At 42.8% G+C, this 22,340-nt stretch overlaps 1 protein-coding gene across 7 annotated transcripts in view; it reads left to right on the top strand.

Annotated features, from left to right (window-relative positions):
• Positions 1-22,340, top strand: part of Col24a1 (collagen type XXIV alpha 1 chain) — a 257,186-nt gene that overhangs the window by 81,764 nt on the left and 153,082 nt on the right. For all 7 annotated transcript variants that reach the window (XR_010064497.1, XR_010064498.1, XR_005501386.2 and 4 more), the window contains one exon: positions 15,829-15,882. Coding sequence is in view for 3 of the 7 variants with exons in the window: in XM_039103871.2 (XP_038959799.1) it covers positions 15,829-15,882 (54 nt within the window). In the remaining 4 variants the exon portion in view is untranslated. The remainder of the gene's footprint in view (positions 1-15,828; positions 15,883-22,340) is intronic.

Below are 22,340 nucleotides of genomic sequence, written 5' to 3' on the forward strand. Positions count from 1 at the left end.
TTTCAGTGTTTTTCCGTGTAAAGTTTAGCATCCGTCTTATCTAGCTTCATTAGAAATACCATTGTTGTTTTTATTGGCTGGAGTCTGTGCTGATAGATTAAGAGGGTGCTGATGTGATCAGACTAGTGAGTCATCCTCTCTGAGAACAATGCCTGTCTTTCATTCGCCCAAACCACCTCTTCTATTTTTTTTTGAGAAATATTTACAATTTTCCCACATGATACTTTTGCATAGTTCTTTGTAAATTTGTTCCTATTTATTTATTTATTTATTAATTTATTTATTTATTTATCTATCCAGTTTTTCAAGACAATATTTTTCTGTGTAGCCCTGGCTGTCCTGGAACCCTGTGCATCAGGCTGGCCTTGAACTCTAAGATCCACCTGCTTTTGTCTTTCAAGTGCTGGGATTGAAGGCAGGCACCAATTTTATATTTTTGTTGCAATTTGTAGTGGAGTTTTCTCCACCTTTACGTTTGCTGGTAGGGATTTGCCCGTGCACGTAGAGATCATCGATTTCCCAGGGTAATTTTACAGTTTTAGACCAAACTCTTTTCTTCTGAGTCAGCTTTAGCGTGTTTTCCTTGGGCTTTGCAGCTGTGCCCTCGCGTGATTTCTGAACCCACATTATTTGAGTTCTTCTTCGGTGTTTCTTATGCCTCTGACTCTATTCTTAGGGTGAATCTCACCCTGATGAAGCTGATACACTATCAGAGTTGGAAGCACATCCTCACGTGGTCCCTAAGTTCCCTGGCAAGGTGGTGATTTCTCCTGATGTAAATGCAGAAAGAGAGAGACAGAGACAGAGACAGAGACTACATTTTAAAAATTTATCAATTCCCTTTTTAAAATTTTTAAAAATTGGGAATAAGCACCACATTTGATGACATATACATGCATATTGTTGACCATGTTATAACACTCAATACTGAACGTCTTCAGAGGTTAAACACAGGCATCAGTGTAGAATTGCAAATAGTGCCATTGACTTTGCCCCTATCTCTAGTCTTCCTATGCATGCTGGAAACCATAGCAGCTGTATGGCCTCTGTCATTTGGGCATCATGTCATGGAGTTGTTTTACAGTAGGGAGCCTTTTTCGATAGGCTTCTTCCCCCAGTGATTCACGCTTGACATTCTATTGCACCCTGATCAAAGCTGCCATCCTGGTTACTGAATTTACTCCTGTTTTATTTTTGCCCCACTGGGTGTTCACTTGTTTTGAACGTTTAATATGTGTGAGATTAGAAAATATTTTTGTCAGATGTAAATTCTCACCTATAGAAGCTTTACTTTACTGCGTCCATGGACCACAACTTGTTCTCCTCCCTCTGTCCTCCGCTCTCCTCTTTATGCTTGGTGCTATAACCTAAAATGTCATTCTCATCTACATTCTCATCTGTGCTCGCCTGTATTCCTTCCTGCCTCGTTGTGTAAAAGCTGTCTCCTTGCTCGTGTTTCTGTGAGTCTCTGAGGCATGCTTGTAGAATGACTTTCCTTTCTATTTGCTCATATTTGGCCACAAGAAACCCAAAGAGTCCCAGGGGCAGCCGTAACTTTGGATTTTTCCAGGAACTTCGTGGTGTTTCCTGTCAAGAGAGACACATTTGAGTGCCATGACCTCAGCTCCGTAGGTTCTAGGGCTGTGCGACATGACACATGATCTACAGTGTATCATTGAGAGTTACAGTAAAGAGGACCACACCTCCTCCCACTTCTTGGTCCCCTCATAGCTTCCCTCTCCAGGACAAGTGCCACATAGAGGGTTGTTAATGAGTATACCACATGGTACTTCAGTTTCACCCTTAAAGGCTGCTTCAGTGTTGAGTGAGGAAGGCTACCGCTATGTGGCAGAGTAACTGAAGGCCAGGGCATTGTATCCTGGGCTCAGCTTCTGACCACGTGAAGAAGGCTGTGGCCTGTGAAACTAAAGGCTATGGACCAGGCATTCTATATAGAAGCTCCAAACAAAGAAGAAGGAAATGGTACCCATTGTCTGTGTGGACACTGATAACACTTAGATGGGAAGGGATGGAGTCAGTAAGTGGCTAGCTGGCTTCCTGAGGGAACGAAGCCATATTGGCGAATGGGTTTATCTCTTTTGCTGTCAGTTTGCACTAGCAGCACCATCAGTAACTGTTGTCAGGCTCAGCAAGTGGCAGTCCATCTTTCAGACCAACGCATAGCCCATGTCTTTGTCACCATGTCTATTTTACTCCCGTGCTATGCAATCTGGTCTGAAGGCTGCCAATGAAGAAAGGCTAGCTAATGTCAGTTGGATCAGACATTGTGCATACTTGGTTTTTAGTCATTCTTCTTTAACATGTACTTCCTAGTGAGCCTTAATATGTGATGCAAAATACTTCACCCTTTGTGCATTGGCCCACATATCCCTTCTATGACTTTAGTTGTTGCCTCTTTGCTTCCTTTCCAAGTCTCTTCTACCTGGACCATTGACCAGATGGCTCTACCATCTCAGTTTAGGTCTTGCCTCTCCAGGAATACAATGACCTGGTATCCCGCTCACAGATTCATCTATTAAGCAAGTTTTCCTCTTGACTGCGATTCAGGATATCCATGGTTATCTTGCTATGCAGCTTCCGCCCATCTCCTGCTAACAACCACAAAGCAGAGACACCCCAGATCATGCTCAGCCTTTTCCTCCTGCTCTGCCTGGGCACATAGGTCCTGCCTTTCCATAGCAACCTGTACTGCCTTGTATAAAAGCCAGGAGAGAAGATATGATGAGTATCCAAGGGTTGACTTGGATGTCTGGGTTATCTCTGCATGAGGTTTTCTTGTGCCCACTGGACCTGTTTGTGTTCAGTCATGGTTATGAAATTTTCCATCTCAATTTATGACTTGGCAGTTCCCAGAGAACACAGAAAGGCTGGGTGTGGATTCACTCAATACCTCAGGACTAAGCGTTCTTCCTCTGCCAGGACCTACTGACACTAAGAGTTATTTCCTCAAGACACATGACTTTCTGTTGTAGATGGCATGACTTCCCTCTGGACTCCTGAAGGTAGCATGTCCCTTTGGCTGAAGATTGTCATAAACTAGAGGGTATCTGTCTGTGTCTTCCACTCCCTTTATGCTGTAGGGTCTTCTGGGGTGAGTGCATAGGCAGTAAGGCTTCACGGGGCTCCCTTTGAAAATGACGTCTTCACAGTATTCAGTGTACAGAAGAGAGTGGTACTCCTACAGAAAGAATGTTTTACTTTTGAACTCACAGTGGGAGACCCTCCCTATTGATAACAGAATAAATAATCCTACACTTAATTTGTCCTATAGAAGATTATCCATGACATTTATAGCCACTGGACTCTGAAAACCTCAGAGAATAGGCCAGACCCTGAAGCTTACCAATGTTTGTTCTCACCATCTAGCGTAGCTGCCTCTTGTCAAGTTGTTCCTGGGGTAGTCACCTTTTACTTTCCTAATCCATTCAGTATAACATTATGTTTAGTGGTTTAGGGTGTTGCTATGCAGCATATTCTGATAGCCCACACCCCTTCAGACTATATTATTATGAAAGAAATCTGGTAACACAGAAAAACTATACGTGACTATTGTCTAACCCAAACAAATGCAAACTTTTAGTTCTCTATTGTAATTAAACAGGAAAAGAATACATTTGCTAAATCAGTTAACTACACAGCAGAGTTGGGGAGTCTTAGTAATCTACTGTCACGATGACACTGCCGCTGACACAGCGGCTACAACAGGGGCTGTGGTAGACTCCTGCCACTCCATGGTGACATAAGTGTTCTGACAGCAACCTCCACCCTTACATCTTTCAGATCTTTGATGACAACATTGATCTCTGATGTCCTTTTCATCCTTATCCAACACATGTATCCACACGTGCACACACACATGCACAACACACACACACACACACACACACACTACATACACATAACTGAAGTATGAAAATGTGTGTGATTGGTTGATTCTTAAAACTCAGAGCTCTACCAGACCCCCGTTTTTCAGACTTCTCTTCAGATAATCTAATTCTGTTGTTCATCTCCAGTAGAGCTTTGAGGAGCAATCACTAACAACCAGACTCCAAGGTTAATTAGCATCTGTCTTATCTTCCAGTCACTCGTACTTTAGAAATTAGTATTCAATATGGCAGAAGCCTCCTTGCATTGTGTTTAAGATGAGATAAAATGAAAATTAAATAGCCATTCCTTGAAGACTAGGAACAGTTCATTCCTTGGAGAAAACTGTAGTTTTGGTAAAAAAAATATTTCATTCCTGGGCCTCCTGGCCTTCCTTTCTATCCTTTTGCCTCTTGGCCATAGATTCTTAGCCATTCAGTATGCACACAGTTGTTGCATGTTTATTTGTGTGTGTGTGTGTGTGTGTGTGTGTGTGTGTGTCACACAGAGAGGGGGTGGTCCTTCAGTTGGAGACTATGTGTAGTGAAGGACCAGATAAATATATTTCACTCTGCGTAGTGAGTGATTGATATTTAAAAGCAACATATTTTCCCCTCAGAGACATCTCTATTTCAACCCTGAGGGGAATCCTGAAACTAAGGTAACAAAAAGTCTATGATTATCCAATACCCAATATTCCTTCTGGGGGTGGGTGTTGCATCACTGTGGATGATCGGAAAATTCGATACTCCTGAAGTCAATCATACCATATGATCAGGTATCTGCTTGAGGACTGGCCAACAGCTCCTGCTAGTTCCTTCCAGATAGGAAGCTCTGAGTCCTAGCAGGAGTGGGTGAAGGGCAAGGATGCAGTGGAAGCCATCATATATGTGGGTATTTGCTATAGGCATTGACTAGACCTGCCCCTCGCTGGAGGTCATCTAGATAAGCATTGCCTTAGGCACGTCAAACATATCTGTTCTGTATGTTTTACTTATTCCGTCAAGTTATGAAATTGCTGTAATAATGAGGTGGGTATTTTGCTTTTTTGTTCTTCACAGAGTGGTATTAAAGGTGTCTCAGGAAAAAAGATCATTTGCGTTAATGTAAACTGTTCTTTCTAAAATATTTTTTCTGCTTATAATAAAACATGTAATTGATATTTAGAACATTTTGCAGTTTCTCTAGGCATGGTAGTGTCGGCTTTGAGCAGAGATCCCACACAGACTTCTAATATGGTAGCAGGATAGTGATGGGTTTTGTTGATTCAGCTGTTAACTCCCCTGGGCAGCTGCTTTTGCCAAGTATTTGAGTTTGGGGTGCAGAGTTTAGTAAACTGGGCCAGCTGTTTATCACAAAAGTGAGTCAACAGCACTAATCACAGAAACGCCAGGAGTGGCTAGTTAGTCTTGTCTTTCCGGGTGGTCTCACTAGAGAAAAGGAAGAGCTTGGAGAGTTTGTTCATGTCAAATGAAGGCATCCTAGTGAATGTTTATTTTTAACGTTTTGGTAGACTCAACTAGAATAAGCCAGCACCAGCCTTTGTCAGATGATTGTGTTAGTGTTAACAGGTTCCTTTCACCTAATTCAGTTACATCCTTGATATCTTTTATGAGTTGGAGTTGATTAGGAATTTTTTTTCTTTAATTGTCACTTTACAAGTTGCTAACAGAAGCTGGAGAGATAGCGTATGGTTAGGACTGGGTACTGCTCTTGCAGAAGACCCATGTTCAGTGCCCATGACCTACATCTGGCAGCTTACAATCCAACCTCTGTCATTCCAGTTCCAGAGGATCTGACACCCTCCTCCACCATCTATGAGCACTTCCTCACATGTTCATACCCAACACACACACACACACACACACACACATACAGACACATACACACACTTACACACACACGGATACACACAGACACATACAGACACACACACACTCACACACACACAGACACACACACAGACACAGACATAGAGACACACATATAGATATACACAGACACACACACTCACACACAGACACACACGTACACACAGACACAGACACACACACAGACACAGACATAGAGACACACACAGATACACACAGACACACACACACACAAACACACTCAGAGACACAGACACAGATATAGAGACACACACGCATTCACACACACACACAGATACACACAGACACACACAGACACAGACACACACACACACACAAACACACACACTGTGTATTTTAAGTGGTATTAAAGGAGTACACATGATTAAATCAACTAATAAAACTTTATTTATTGAATTTCTGCTATGCCCTTAACTATACCAAATAAAAATTGCAGGAAATTTCTTAACATATCACCCATAGTTTTAAAAAATGTACATTCTAGTTGGGAAAAGTAAGATCTGCACAAGATGGAAAGCTTCGTGTGAGAGATAAGCAAGTTGGCTATTATAGCTTATTGTTAGCATCAGAGAAAACAGAAGCATGGGAATTGGACTTCAGTTGGGTTGTTTGTGAGTAAAGGCCAGGAGAGAGAAAGACCGTTCTGCACCCACCAGGTATATCTTATAAGGAAAGCATAGTTATCTAGGTCATAACACATAGTAGGTTTTCACACAGTCGTTAAGACTGATTAGCTGAAGTAGACATTTGTTGTAGTTTATATAATGACAACTAAGACCGTGAAAGGATGAGGTATCCAGAGTTGTCTACTGGCCGAGAACTTGTCTGGCATGTATCACGTCCATGCCCTGGGCTTGATTTCTGGCAAGGTTTAAAAGAATGAAAAAGGGGAGAGGGGGCGGGTGGGCAGAGAGACAGAGAGACAGAGACAGAGACACAGAGACACAGAGAGAGACAGAGATACAGAGAGACAGAGAAGAGAGAGACAGAGAGAGACAGATACAGACACACAGAGAGAGACACGGACACACAGACACAGACACAGAGAGAGACAGACACAGACACACAGACACAGGGACACAGACACAGAGACACAGACACAGAGACAGACAGACACAGACACACAGACACACAGACACAGACACAGAGACACAGAGACACAGACACAGAGACAGACAGACACAGACACACAGACACAGGGACACAGAGAGACACGGAGAGACAGAGGGGGAGAACACTCTAGCTCTCTGTGGTGAGCACGCTACAACCCCAGTACTTAGGAGGTTTGGAAAAGATTATGTAGCTACATGTTGAACTGTTGTCTCAAGACCACTTCAAGAAACATGGAAGCGAAGTCGATGGGCACTGAATTGGATACAACCTTAGATTCTAGGCTACTGGGGGCAATGTATTTAATGGCTATGGAGTCTGGTCTCATACTGTAATTCTTACTTCTGAAAAGGAAGAGGCTTGCTTACAGTCTCAGTTTTCAAGTGAGCTTTCCAAACAGATTTCTGCCACGAGTAGTCGCAGATTCCGATTCTTTTATACCTGGTGGAGGGAAACACATCTTAGAAGCTGGTAAGGAGGAGTTCTGTGGCAGCTAAGCATGTTGGCGAGGACAGCCTTCTCCCTGGAGGAGCGTTGATAACGGTGTAGAGAACTGAGTTTAATAGCAGTGTAGAGGACTGAGTTTGAACCTGCTTCATCTCCTGGCACCTCGTTCTTCCTTCTCTAAGAGGCCACGTCCCTGCAATGTACACACCCTCATCACCAGAGCAGATAGTGTGCTAAATTCTATGCTATTTGGAAGCTAACGAGTTAGCCAGATGACTCAGTGAGGCTGGTAAAAGACACAAGAGTCTCCAGAGACCAACGGTGGGTCATGTCATTGACAGCACTTCCTACAGTCACCAGGTCTGCACTGATTCACTGGGGCAATGTGCTCACGGGGTGGCAGGAGAGATGCAGACACTGGCGCCTGAGGTGGGCTGTGTTACAGAAGAGGACTACAGAGCTTAGGAAACTAAACTTAGTATACGGGGAACCATAAGCCAGAGTACGGGCCAGAAAGTAGCAATCTTTATTGTCTTGAGCTCTAAGTCTATTGTGGGGTGAAGCAGACAGAGTTTACCCAAGTCTCTACATAGTTATGCTGGAATGCTGGATTTCAGAACCTCATCTGCATAATGTACAGAGACGCAAAAAGTAAGGATGAATTACCTCATTCAATTAAGTGTTAAATGCTGGAGGAATGGAGTTGGTTAAAGTACATCTATCTCCCTCCATGAAAGCACATCTTACTGGAACAGAGAAATGTCCTCTTGATTGTAACATAGCGGCCCTGATACTAAGTAACCCTGTGATGGCGGACCTGATACAAAGTAACCACTGTGATGGTGGACCTGATACAAAGTAACCACTGTGATGGATATTCCTGGTTGGCATTAGCTATTCCCAGTTGTCAATCTGACCACGTCCAGAACTAACTAAAACCCAAGTGACTGGGCACACCTAGGAGGGATTTTAATTAGTTAAATCACTTGAAGTGAAAAGACCCACTTTAATCCAGATCTTTTGAGGTGGGAAGATCCACCTTCGAGCTGCACCACACCTTCTGCAGCCTCTATAAAGCACACGGAAGAAGGAGGCTGGTGGCTCTCGCCTCCTCTGCTTGTTTTCGTTCTTGCTAGTGTGCCCACTCATTCATTGGCACTAGAGCCCACTTCTTCAGGATTCTAGCATGTACTGAAGGCCAGCCAACATCATGGACTGAAGAACAACCAACAGATCTTCCATTGGTAGATGGCCATAGTCGGATTACAGCCTGTAAGTCACCCTGACAAACCCCATGTTAACAAACTTCTGCAAGATGTAAAGATCACACCGCCAGAGCTCCCCAAGGCACACTCTGAAAGGCATCCTGGAGTACACGGCATTGTGTTGGCAGTATATTGTATGACTGCAGGACCCAGAGCAGGTATATTCTTCTCTATGAGGCCTGAATGTATAATGCAACAGAGAAATAAGCTTGTTTGAGAAAGAGATTGAGAGAGAATGCTAGGCTGTAGGCCCTGGGTTCATAACTCCGTATCCAGAAGAACAGTGGACTTCGGGCACCTGTGTGCTCTTTCCAGCCTCGTGAATGTGCTTCTTGGTCACCCTCACCCCATCTGCCACTAAAATATACAGGCACAAAGGAGGCTTTCTTTGAGATAAAGTCTATAGAACCTGTATGCACAAATCCAGGACTTTTCCTCTGGAGAACACTCAATGTCCAGAACAGTGCCTAGTACACTCAATGGTGTTAGGTAGGTCAACTGATATTCATCAATGAAAACAGCCAGAGGAATCCATAATGGGCCAGGTAGATGATAGGTATTTAGTGTCTAAAAACATATTTTTCTAAATACATGAATGAACTAAGGATCATGCTGGTGTTACCTGTGAAATCACTCAAAATCCAAACTTCACCGAGTTTGGTATGGGAAGAAGTTCTCAAGTGAGTCTTAAACTTGTTTGTCAGAAGGTCTTCTAATCACACACTGGGGACCAACAGAGCATGATTATCTAAATCGTCCAATCCTAGCTGTCTCCTTGCCAGTTTTAGTGAGTCATAATTGATATATAACAAACGGAATATGTTTATGTTATACAATTCAACTTGTTTTCATGGTGCAGTGTCTCCTGTAGCCTAGGCTGGCACCGCACCCCATAATGTAACTAAGAACAACCCCAAACCTCACATCTTCCTGTCTCTACCTCCAAACTGCTGAGGTTAGATCCATGTACCACCGTACTTCAGAAACTACAGTTTAAGTTTTGACATATGAATAAACTGTGCAAGCCTCAAAGCCAAGTGAGCGATGATGTAATCAACCCAGATCTCTCAGTGCCCTTGTTTACTCTGTAGCCCTTGTCTGTCCTCCCCCTCCCACCCCAACAGCGTACTATGCTCTAACTGCTTTTTGTCACTATGGATTGTTGAAGCCTGAATATCAAATAACAGAATAGTCTGTTTTAAAACTGTAAGTTTGGTCTAGCTTTGCAGGGTGGACCTCCTGTCTGATCCTTTTGGTGCCTTTAAGAGTGATATCAGAGATGCGTGAACGCTATGTGGATCCGGGGAACGTGTTGCATCATAAGGACTTGCATCATCTCTTGTTTGAGGACTCTCTCTGCCTGGCATTCCTGATGCCAAACATACGGGAGTCAGCTGTGGTGTGCTTTCTGCTCAAATACATGGGATTGCTCAAAGGGAAAATCTATGGAGAGGAGTGATCGGTTGCAAAACTTTTCAAAAATATCATAATGAGATCAATCTGGGTTTGGAGGTGCTATTTTTTGCTCTTAAACAGCAAGGAGGGGATGAAAGGGAACCAGTGCTCTCAATGGGGTCTTCACACCGCGTTTCTCTTGGCAGAAGCTCGCGTTTTCTGCATGTGACTTTCACCGAAGATAGGGAAGCTCCTTGATCAGCAGTAGCTCCCTGCTCTGTGTTTGAGTTTGGTTCCTATAGTTTACTGGGAAAACAACTTTATTACTCTTGCCCTTTCAAATATTTTTGTTGGCGGTTAACTCTTTTGGGAGGCTTATTCTCATTCAGAAAAAGTCAAACTTATTCTTCCTTTTAATAATATTGCTTTCCTTCTTGGACTCGCCATATTGCTGGCATGGTGCCTCTTTCCTAAAAGGCACAAGGAACAAAATCCTATGGCTGGAGCCTGGGTCTCAAATCCGTCCTCATAGAACCCACTCCCCTGCAAGGTGTTCTCTTTCTTGCTTGAGTAGGTAAAACTGCAATCCTTTCCATCCACACTGTGCTAAGTTTTTCTTTTTGCATTTAGTTTTAGATGAGGGATGACTTTTGAAACTCTGTAACAACACAACTATCTAGAATAGAATTAGTGGGGCTGTAGTTAGTGTGGTTGTAGCTGATAAGGCACTTCAGTCAGCCCACCTAGCTTACTTTACAAGCTCCAGGCCAGTAAGAAATCCTGTCTCAAAGGAAAACAAGGCAGAAGGCACCTGAGGAAGGACTTGCAAAGACGTCCGCTACCCACAGACAAGTGCATAACCATGCATTTACACCAACACACAAAAGAGGGTTCATTTTTAATTTGGCCATCAGTTCAGGCTATTAAACATTTCATTTAATTAATGCATTCTATACCAAATAATAGACTAGGCTTTCCCTAACTTCCATGTACAAATTCATAATCTACATGGTGCTTTTACCAATTGTATTTTGTGGCTATTTCTTTAAATAAAAGACTGCATTCATCTCTACTAATTTTGGATTTCAAAACTACTCAGAGGAAGACTACAGTCCAAATCATACTGTGGTTATATGTATTTAAAGTTCAACAATTAAACATTTTTCAGTGACCATTAAGTAGCCCAACTATCATCTAGAACAATTTATAATATTTAAAGCTACTACAAAAAACATATCAGAACATCCCAGGTGATCCAAAACACAGACTTCATTTTCAAGCTCGTATTATCAAACATGCTACTGACCTAAAACATAATCCAAATCTAAAGTCTGTTGATTTGTCCAAGGACTAATTCAGAGAGTGAATTCTGCCTCCTTTTCTAAAGATCATCACACACAGTTGCCTACCACAGAAAATAGCTATCTAGCATGCCTGTGTTGGTTACTTTTCCTGTTGTTATGATAAATACTGATAGTAAAGAAACTTAAGAGAGAAAGGATTATTTGGGCTCCCAGTTCAAGAATACAGGGCATCATGGCAGAGAAGCCCTGGCAGCAGAAGCTGATGGCCGCATTGCATCTGCAGAGGCAGAAAATCTTTGTGCTTAGCTAGCTTCCTCCTCTTTATGCAAGCCTATGGAATGGTGTCTCCCACAGTGTGCAAGCCTATGGAATGGTGTCGCCCACAGTGTGCAAGCCTAGGGAATGGTGTTGCCCACAGTGTGCAAGCCTAGGGAATGGTGTCGCCCACAGTGTGCAAGCCTAGGGAATGGTGTTGCCCACAGTGTGCAAGCCTAGAGAATGGTGTTGCCTACCGTGTAAGTGGTTCTCTCCACCTCAGTTAACCTAATTAAGACAATCCTTCATAGTCATGCCCAGAGGCTAACTTAAATATCCCTCACAGGTGTACTTGGTGTCTCCTGGGTGATTCTAGATCTTATGAAATTAATTATGAATGTCATCTATCACAGTACCCAATACCAATTTATTAAATAACAACAAAAAAACTTATTAAATTATATAATTGATATGTGGCAAAAATTAAAGTATTAAACTGAATATTTTACTTATGAATAATTTGTCATATCATTATTAAGTCAAAACAACAGATATAGCTATCAAAGCCAGGAATTGCATCTTTATAATTTTTAATTTTTTATCTTTTTCTTCTATTATTCTTGCCCCTTTCCTCCATAGGAAGTCTCTGAAACATTTTTCGTTATTCTACATTAATTCACATTTTCCAAAGTATTTGTATAAATGACTCATAGTCTGGCCTTTTCACGTAGTATACGACACTCGTGGTTCATGCAGTTTGCTCCGTCTTTCAACTGATTTTCATTAATTCAGCCATTATATTTACCTTTTTGTTTGTTGTTTACCCATTTGCAATTTTAGTTGGATGAAATATAGATCTCCGTTAAAAACTGAAATATATTAGTCTCATTGGAAAGCTACTCAAAATACCAACGTGTGCCATAAAATACCATATATTTACCTTCTTAGGAAACTAGTTTTTTGAGCTTTTGGCTACCACTAAGTAAGAAGGCAGTATTTCACTTTTATGATTTCCTAGGAACCAAATGCAATCTGCTAGTGCCTTGGTTCCCAGGTTTTGTTATAAAAATGCATGTGAATTAGTCTCCAGCCTTTAGTGATTAGAGAATAATAAAACTCTGTTTTTACTGGAGAGAACACTGAATCACTCTCTGTACAGCAAACAGATGTGAAGGCTCTGAATAGAAGACACATTTGCACTTATTATTTTTAAAGCTACCTCATTTTTCTGCTTCTCAGTAACAAATTGTGATCTGACTTTCTGTTAAGAAAGCACCAGAAGTCAGGCTTTTCTCTTCCTCCTCCTCCTTCTCCTCCTCTTCCTCCTCTTCCTCTTCTTCCTCCTCCTCCTCTTTCTCCTCCTCTTCCTCCTCCTCCTCTTCCTCCTCCTCTTCCTCTTCCTCTTCCTTCTCCTCTTCCTCCTTCTCCTCCTCCCCTCCTCTCTTCTTTCTCATCTTCCTCCTCCTCCCCTCCTCTCTTCTTTCTCATCTTCCTCCTTCTCCTCCTCCCCTCCTCTCTTCTTTCTCATCTTCCTCCTCCTCCCCTCCTCTCTTCTTTCTCATCTTCCTCCTCCTCCCTCCTCCTTTCCTCCTCCCCCTCCTGCCTAGGTTCAAGAACTGTGATATGATGACTTAACTGACACAGTGAGGCTCTTTGTGGGAGAAGCTCTTTGTCACTGTTATTTAAAATATAAAGCATTGAATATTCTGGACATCTCTTTATCAGATTTTTGTTTTTACTTCACTTACTGAAGATTTTGCCTGCCAATGTGATTTTTAAAATGAAAACGTCTTGGCCTTAAGAATATACTGTAACTTTTTAGCATGTAAACTCTCTGACATTTCAGTGCTTGGCACATATATCAGTGTACCATCATTGGCTTTACAGATTGGGCAGTAAATTTAAACATTAAATGGAAAATTCCTCTCTGCAGATCATCATTAAAACTCAGGTGACCCAGTTAACTGTGTTTTTTTCTACTTTAGAATGTATTATTTAAATGAAAGGGTCTCTACTTGGAAGTAATCCAGCTATGAATATTTAAAATATTGAAAATGTTCATTGGCCAAGTTTCTAAGCTAACCCATGTGGGAAGGACATATAATTTTTCCTTTTAATAACTGTGCAGATGTACTTCAGAGATCTTCAATAAGCTTTTAATTTTGAAACGTTCTACTTCTTTTGGTAACTTTTGCTCCGTTCCCTTCGTCTGTGGCGCTTTGCATCTATTTTCGTGTATCCTGTTGATATTTGGAGTCACAAAAGATGCAAGTGTTCACATACATCAGACATCCATGTTTAACTAGAATTGCATGATTTTTGTTACTGTTTCATTGTAAAAACAAGCCACAGTCACAAGAGCCTGTTCAGACATATCTCCCTGTAAGTGCTGGAAGGGCTAAGGCAGAACTGCTTGTGGCCACCCAACCCCTTCTTGTGTCTTGCTTTTGTCTTCAAACGTGGGGTTTCTTTCCGTGTATAAGTTCATTCTCCATCCTTCACCCCCTTATAATTCAGCTGAGGAAGCACAAAGCCATCTGACTAACAGCCTCTCCCACAGTCTGCGCTGATCATAGTCTCATGGTGTGGTGTTATATGGTCCTTGATTTGTGTTCTTCTTGAAAATTGTAGTCACACACCAGAGTCCTGACCAGACTGAGGTTTGTTTTGGCAAGTCAGCACAAGTCGTCGTATGCTCCTCCGCCTGCAGGCACATGTCTTACACGTCTGTGGAGGTGCATGTGAGGTGTTACTACAGGCTTTGGGGAAGGCTGGAATGCCCTCACCTACTATTTGGAAGAAAGCTGTACAGAATGTAAACACAGGCAAATGAATGCTTAATCGTTGGTTTTTCATGAGTTGCCTTCCATTTATCCTGTACATATAACATATATATATGCATATATATATAATATTAAAGTTGACTTGTTTGAACCTAAAATTTATACATATTTATTGTGGTTAAGCTTATTCCACTTTTTCTCCCCATGAGAAAAAATCCTTTCCCTCCATATTTGGTTTGTGAGCTCCTATCCAAGCACCTTAAGAGTTATCTTTTTTTTTTATTGAGTTATCTTTTTTAATTACTCTAGCTTCAATGTTTGTGATGGCTTTCTTTTTTTTCGGAGCTGGGGACCGAACCCAGGGTCTTGCGGTTGCTAGGCAAGCGCTCTACCACTGAGCTAAATCCCCTACCCCTTGTGATGGCTTTCTTGATGGCTGGTATGCTAAGGTGTTCTGGGGTCATCTGGAAAATGGACGATTCATGAATGTATCCATGAGGGTGCTCTCAGCCAGTGTTCTGACTGGTTGTAAATGAGGACCAAGGATCTGCAAATTAGCCACAGGACATGCTGTCCTCCTTTTCAAAAGAAATAAGTCAGCCACTCGACAACAGCAGCAACAACAAAACTCTTTAAAGTAATTGCTACAAACCAGATGTCGTCGTACTTGCTGGGGAGTATGACACTGGAAAACACATGAAGTACACCCAAGGAGTTTACAGTCTGACAGGAAAATAAAACAAGACAAAACACTGCGTTAAGTTGCTTTGTGGTGTCAGAGTTTTAAGAGAAGAAAAGGAAGCATTTAAAGGTGAGGTGTAAAACCCTTCGGCTCGGAGCTCTAGGTAATATTCATTCGAGTAGTGAACGTTGGGGAAGAGGAGAATGGTGGGTAAGAGACGGAGGTCAGCTACCCAGTGTTTCAACATGAACTAGAAGACAAGTCTATTACTTCAAGGCCACTGTGACTTTTCCTCCTAGTAAATATAAAGTACTCAGGAGAGAAGGCTTGAAGACATTAGATGAATTTTCTTTTATAAATGCATGAAATAAATATCAGGTAAAACAGATTCCTACTGACCAGTAAAACGGTCACTAAATCTGTGTTAACTATCTCAGAACCCTTGGCAACCAGCCTGGTAGGAAGTCCTTTAGGTTCACTGCCCTGTCTGTCTTTTGACACAAACATCTTCAACATATTTTTCTCCACATAATCCATATTTTAAATCTGGAATTCAAATTACTAGGGCATACATTTCTTTTCTTCACACGACGTGGTTCACAGGATCATTCATAAAGTAAATGCTCTTTTTAGAACACTGGTTTCCTTTATCCCAGTATGGAACAATTGTGTAATAGTCATTTACATCGAATTCTGAAGAAAGTAAATTGTCTTAACTGGGCCAAGGATACAGACAAGAGGTTTTAATAGGTTTATAAATTTAAGGTAATTTGCTGTGGAATAAACTCTCTACCTTTTTATATCTACTAGGGTTTTCCAGGAGACATTGGGATTCCTGGACAAAATGGACCTGAAGGACCAAAGGTAAAAAAAAAACAAATAAAAACCATACTGAATGTAGATATCTAGAATGTTCTCATTTAAATTCTTAATACATGTAGAAAAAGACCAGAATTACCACGAATTAGTAGACATCCTGAGTTCAGAATCCAGTCAGTTTTAAATGATTTTCTGAATTTCTTGTAGGCCTTAGAGGGGTAATATTTGAAAATCATAGATATATCACTCCAAAGGATTTTTCTAAAGGAGAGAAAAAAATAATAAGAACAATTCTTTAACGCCATAGTAGACAGTAAGTGGGAGAAGGATTTCTGACTGCTGGAACATTTTAACACTGATTAAAATCAAGCCCATTGTTACAGTAAAAGGACATGCATGCTGTCCCAGAGCCTTGATGTAAACAAGGAAACCTGAACAACTTCACACCTTGACTGCTGCTCTGTGTTTGCACAAGGAAATCAGCATCAAAAGTTTCGGTATCAAGACATGGCCCAGATGGCCATGCAGACTGGGCATCATAAGGAGACAAGCGTTAGAAATAAAACCATGAGGGAGTTAATGAATTCTATCTCCATGGAAAGGTGTTAGTGTTGAGTAGAAAGACAGGAGGAGACGTCAGGACAGGGAAGGTAGACATTGATAACAGCTACACCTATCAGTACACTACACACACACACACACACACACACACACACACACATGCACACACACAGCATATGGAACGGTACTTATACATATGTGTGTGTGCACCTGTGTGTGTGTGCACCTGTGTGTGCGCGCATACGCATGCACACATATATGCGCATGTGTATATGTATATATGGAACTGTACTTGCCACAAAGCCACAGCCAGAGCTTGAGCCCCCTAATCCTACATGGTGGAAGGAGAGAGATGATCACCTCAAGTTTCCCTCCACCATCCAGATGCTGATCACAGCATCTATGAATGCAATAAATAAAACATTTTGAAAATGTAAAAAGAAGATATGTACTCAGTCACATAACATAGTAGCACAGCCAGGGTTTTCACAACGAGGTGATTGCCAAGTCTGGGCTCTTCATACTGGGCTCAGGGAATCCCAGAGCTGGGCACACTCATGACCAGACTATAGTTTCTACTTGATCGCACAGGCATCAGGGAGTCATCCAAGTTATTTAAGTAGCAAATGTGCCATGTGGTTTGTGTCTTTAGAAGATAGCCCTTAAGTTACTATAAAGCATAGTTCAGACCAGGAAGAAGTTAAAGGAGAAGAAAGGAACTACAAAATCTGGGTAATGAGCTGGAAAGATGACTCAGTAGTTGGTCTAGAGCATATACTGCTCTTATAGACCCAAGTTTGATCCCCAAAACCCATATCAACTAACCCGCAACCACCTGTAACTCTATCTCCAGAGGCCTAGGAAGCCTCTGGCCTCTTAGGATACCTGCAGTCACGTGCACACACCAATACACAGACACACACGCAGTAATAATAAATTAAATAATGAATGCAGTTGTAAGAACTAATAAGGCAGGTGCTGGGCCTGATTGTGCTTCCTTGCCCAAGTCTAGAGGTTTGGAAGACATGGGACGGGGTTCCTCAGACTGCAGCACGGCTGTGGATGTGGGCCTCGAGCTCTAACTGAGAATTAGGGTGAATGTGTGAGGCTTCCTTTTAGGACAGCAGACTTACTACCCTGCACCAGATGTACTAGTGGGGATTGGCCTGGAGCAAAAGTAAAGATTTGATGTAGAACATTTATTCATTTAGCAAATATTTATTGGGTGACTCCCAAGTGGGAGCCACTGTGCCAGACCCTAGATGGAATGGCCTAATCTGTGTTTTCAAGAACTTTACAGGCTGAGGGCTGGAGAGAGAGCACACGAGGTAAAGTACCTGATGCACCGTGAAAGGATTAGAATTCAGATCTCAACAGCCACAGAAAAAGCTGGGGTGTGACAGACTCGGGAATACCTGGGCTCACTTTCCAGTCATTCCAACCACCTGCACCTTCACACGCCCCCAGAGAAATGTACAGTGCCTGCAAGCACGGAAACTCTTCTCAGGATAATGATTAATGCGCACGGTGGAGGGGGCGCACGGTGGAGGGGGCGCACGGTGGAGGGGGCGCACGGTGGAGGGGGCGCACGGTGGAAGGGGGCGCACGGTGGAAGGGGGCGCACGGTGGAGGGGGCGCACGGTGGAGGGGGCGCACAGTGGAGAGGGCGCACCGTAGAGGGGGCGCACGGTGGAGGGGGCGCACGGTGGAGGGGGCGCACGGTGGAGGGGGCGCACGGTGGAAGGGAGCTCATGGTTGTCAGAAAGGTAACACATGGCCTGACAGGATGACTGAGGAGCAGCTGTGAAGCAGACAAGTGGGCTGTGTGACATTCAGGGAAGGGAAACTTGTGAGGGAATGGAGCCGTAGATATTTGGAAAGTATTGAAACTAAATGTCACTCACGGCCCATCTGAAACTCAAATGTTAACTGTGCCTCCTGTGTTTTACCTGGCAAGCTCACCTGCCACCCACCGCCGCCCCTGGGCGGTCATGTTTCACTCTCTTTCCGCCCGCGGCTGTGAAGTTTGCCTCCGCCCCTACGTGGTCCACATATGCTTTGCATCAAACCCGCTCCGGAGTCCTGAGCAGCCTTGTGCCATCAATTATAACCTTTTACCGTCTCTCCTGACTCAAACTTTCCTCTTTTCTTTTTTTGAAGCCGTTTTCACTGCCAGTGTTGTAGCTTAGGCCCTCTTCCTTTTTATTCGGGATTAGTGTGTGAGACCTCCAGTTTCTCTCCCTGCCTCCATTCTGGCATTCCTTCAACCCCCACAGAGACGATGCCAAAGGAAGAAGCTCTGTGGGAAGTATACATCTCAGGCCGCCATGCTTGCGCTCAGGTCCTTAGGATCTGTGCAGTGCATCCCCATGAAAATGCGCGCGTCTTTACATTTAACACATGGTCCTCTGGGCTCTCACCATCTCCTGGCTCCACAGCTCGCACTCATGCTCCGCTCTAGCCAGACTCTATAGGCTAACACCATGCCGTGCCTGTTCAAACCTCCCAGCTTCTCAGATGCATTTCTTTTACGAGGATGTAACCTTCTTTCCTGTACGTCTCATCAGCCAGCCGTACCTGGGTATCACACACAACACCGTCCAAGTTTCCTTAACATCTAATTTAATTTCCCGTGTCCCTGAAAAACCTCTATTAAACAATTATCTCCATCTATTAAACCTGTTTTTTTTTGGGTTTTTTTTTTTTTTTTTTTGTTTTTTTTTTTTTTTTTTACGTATGTCTGCCTCTCTGCTAGACTACAAGGTCTTTGAGAAAAGAGATAAATTTGTTTTAAATGTATTACAGTGACCGGAATAAAATGCTAGGAATTTCACAACAGGAACTAGAAGAAATGCACTGGCTGGATGATATATTGACTAGATATGGATAAAAATTACTTCGAAGATGTAAAAAAATCAACATGATAACTTGATAAGGAGGGTGATGGGAGAGAGAGACTTTGATTTAATACAACATATTGACCTCTAATGGGAAAAATAGAGAGAACTTGGGAGAATTTGCAGATCTGCATGAGTGTGATAAGATACTTATTTTGACACATAAAAATAATAGCCATCAGTAAACTAAGATAAGATGTAGAAATGAGAAAGGAAAGACGTACAGTACAGAGGATGGTGTTACATGTCTCCGGGCTGCTCCAGCCTTGACCTGCTTAGGGACTTGAACACAAGCATCTTCGTTTGTTCATTCACTCAATGCTTCACTCATTCAATCTACATCGTGTTGCTTTCTGTGTTATGTCAGGTGCTACGGGTAAAATAATAACCATTGTGTAAGAAGCATTAGCCTCTGTGGGTGGTGTTCTAGTTTGACACGAAATATAAATAGTTATAGAAAACTATAAGTACAGTATAAAAGGACGATAGGGGCTGGAGAAATAGGTCACTGGTTAACAGAGATGGCTGCATTCGAAGAGGACACAGGTTCAGTCCCTGAACCTACATGGCAGCTCATGATGGCCTGTAGCTGCAGTTCGGGGGAATCTTACACGCTCTTCTGACCTCTGTGGGTCCTGCACACACATGGTGCAGATGAAATCATGCAGGCACACACACACACACACACACACACACACACACACACACACACACACACCATATATAGTAAACACATAAGTTGCTGGAAAGTGTTGAGAGTGCGCTGTGAGAGCCTTGAGAATTGAGCTAGAGATTTGAAGTCTTTGGGAATCAGGAAGAAATGGTTGACTTTGATGTGCCAGGAGCTGTACCATGCTTGGTGGAGAGTCGTATTACATTTCACTGTGATGGAAGAGAAAAACCTTAAAGTCAGCTGACCTTTTTAATATGGTTGCAATGGTGATCTTAAGATCTCTTTTAGGTCATTATTTTAGTATTACAACTGAAAGGTTTAAAGTAGAAGCTGGAGAGATGGCTCCGCAGGGAGGGCCCTGCTGCTCTTGTACAGAACCCAGGTTCAATTCCCAGCACACACATTGGGTGGCTTATACCCACTGGTAACAATTTCAGAGAATTCCATGCCCTCTTCTGGCCTCCTTTAGAAGCTTGTGCAAATGGTGCACATACAGGTAAGCAGGCTTATGCACTCACAAATAAAATATTTGAAGTAAGTTTTAAAATAATGTTAAAAATGGATCGATGGGCCTTCTGGTTGGCTCAGCAGGGAAAGCACCAGCTACCACATCTGAAGACCCCAGATCAATCACACACTGGACCTCACAGAGTGAAAGGACAGGAGACCCCAGATCAATCACACACTGGACCTCACAGAGTGAAAGGACAGGAGACCCCAGATCAATCACACACTGGACCTCACAGAGTGAAAGGACAGGAGACCCCAGATCAATCACACACTGGACCTCACAGAGTGAAAGGACAGGAGACCCCAGATCAATCACACACTGGACCTCACAGAGTGAAAGGACAGGAGACCCCAGATCAATCACACACTGGAACTCACAGAGTGAAAGGACAGGAGACCCCAGATCAATCACACACTGGACCTCACAGAGTGAAAGGACAGGAGACCCCAGATCAATCACACACTGGACCTCACAGAGTGAAAGGACAGGAGACCCCAGATCAATCACACACTGGACCTCACAGAGTGAAAGGACAGGAGACCCCAGATCAATCACACACTGGAACTCACAGAGTGAAAGGACAGGAGACCCCAGATCAATCACACACTGGAATTCACAGAGTGAAAGGACAGGAGACCCCAGATCAATCACACACTGGACCTCACAGAGTGAAAGGACAGGAGACCCCAGATCAATCACACACTGGAACTCACAGAGTGCAGATTTCCAAGGCCGATCTTCAGGTTTCTACATGAACATCTTAGCATATGTGTGTGTGGGGGGGGGGACTGTGCAGCGCACACACACACACACACACACACACACACACACACACACACACCTTTTTAAAAAGTTGAGTAAAAAGCATGAAAGCCAGATACTTTAACAAATACCAGTTGTTAAATTGACAACAGATCACGACTGCTTCTTGGAGTGCATTCTTCTAAAATTATCTCATCAATAGGCGCTTATAGATACAGTCACAATAATAACGTGGACTAATTTATTTTATGTAGATGGCTAGAGTTTAAAGCAACTTTTAGGAGAAACTATTTTATCAAAAGGATTAGAGAAGGTAACGGTGAGAGCATGACTTTGTGCTTTAAGAATGAGAGGTCAGATTTTGCCTGGGTCTTTCTCATTTGTCTTGAACTTGTTTCGAGGCAGGAGAAACAAAGCCAACTGTACTTATGCCATGTATGTGATATGATTCTTCGGCAATGTGTACCATGTCCTAGACACATCCTTAGACTTAGTTTTATCGCATGTCTTGCTTAGGAAGCAGGAATAATGCTAATTACTAGAGCCATACTGACACAATCGCCAATCACTAGGTCAGGGCTGGGGAGGTGGCTCGGTGGGGATGGGCATTTGCCATTATTGTAGAGGACCCAGGTTTTGTTCCCAGCACCCACATGGTGGTTCAAAACCATCTGTAACTCTAGTTCTAGGGGACCTGACACTCTTGTGTCCTTGGTGGGTACCGGATACACACACTGTCTGAATACATACCTGTAGGCAAGCACCTACACACATGAAATAAACATAAATGCATTTTTAAAAGAAAACCATGCACACTGCGTTCGAAAAGAAATGGCTGCCCTGTGTTCAATAAAAGGGAGGATTCTTTCCAGGCAAAATCTCTGCAAAAGCCTTTCATCTTCTGTTCATTTTCTGCCAGTTGACTGAAAACCTCAAACCAGGATTGCAAACTTGTGTCCTTTATGGTTCTACTGACTGTGGAGTTTCGTGTGTGTATCTGTATACAGATACAAACATTCTTCAGTAAGCCTTCCTGAGAGACACTCAGTTTGGCAAGCTGCTTTCAAGAACACCATAAACATCAGCAAAACCACATCCT

The sequence above is a fragment of the Rattus norvegicus genome, chromosome 2 (assembly GCF_036323735.1).
Source record: "Rattus norvegicus strain BN/NHsdMcwi chromosome 2, GRCr8, whole genome shotgun sequence".
Taxonomy (NCBI): domain Eukaryota; kingdom Metazoa; phylum Chordata; class Mammalia; order Rodentia; family Muridae; genus Rattus; species Rattus norvegicus.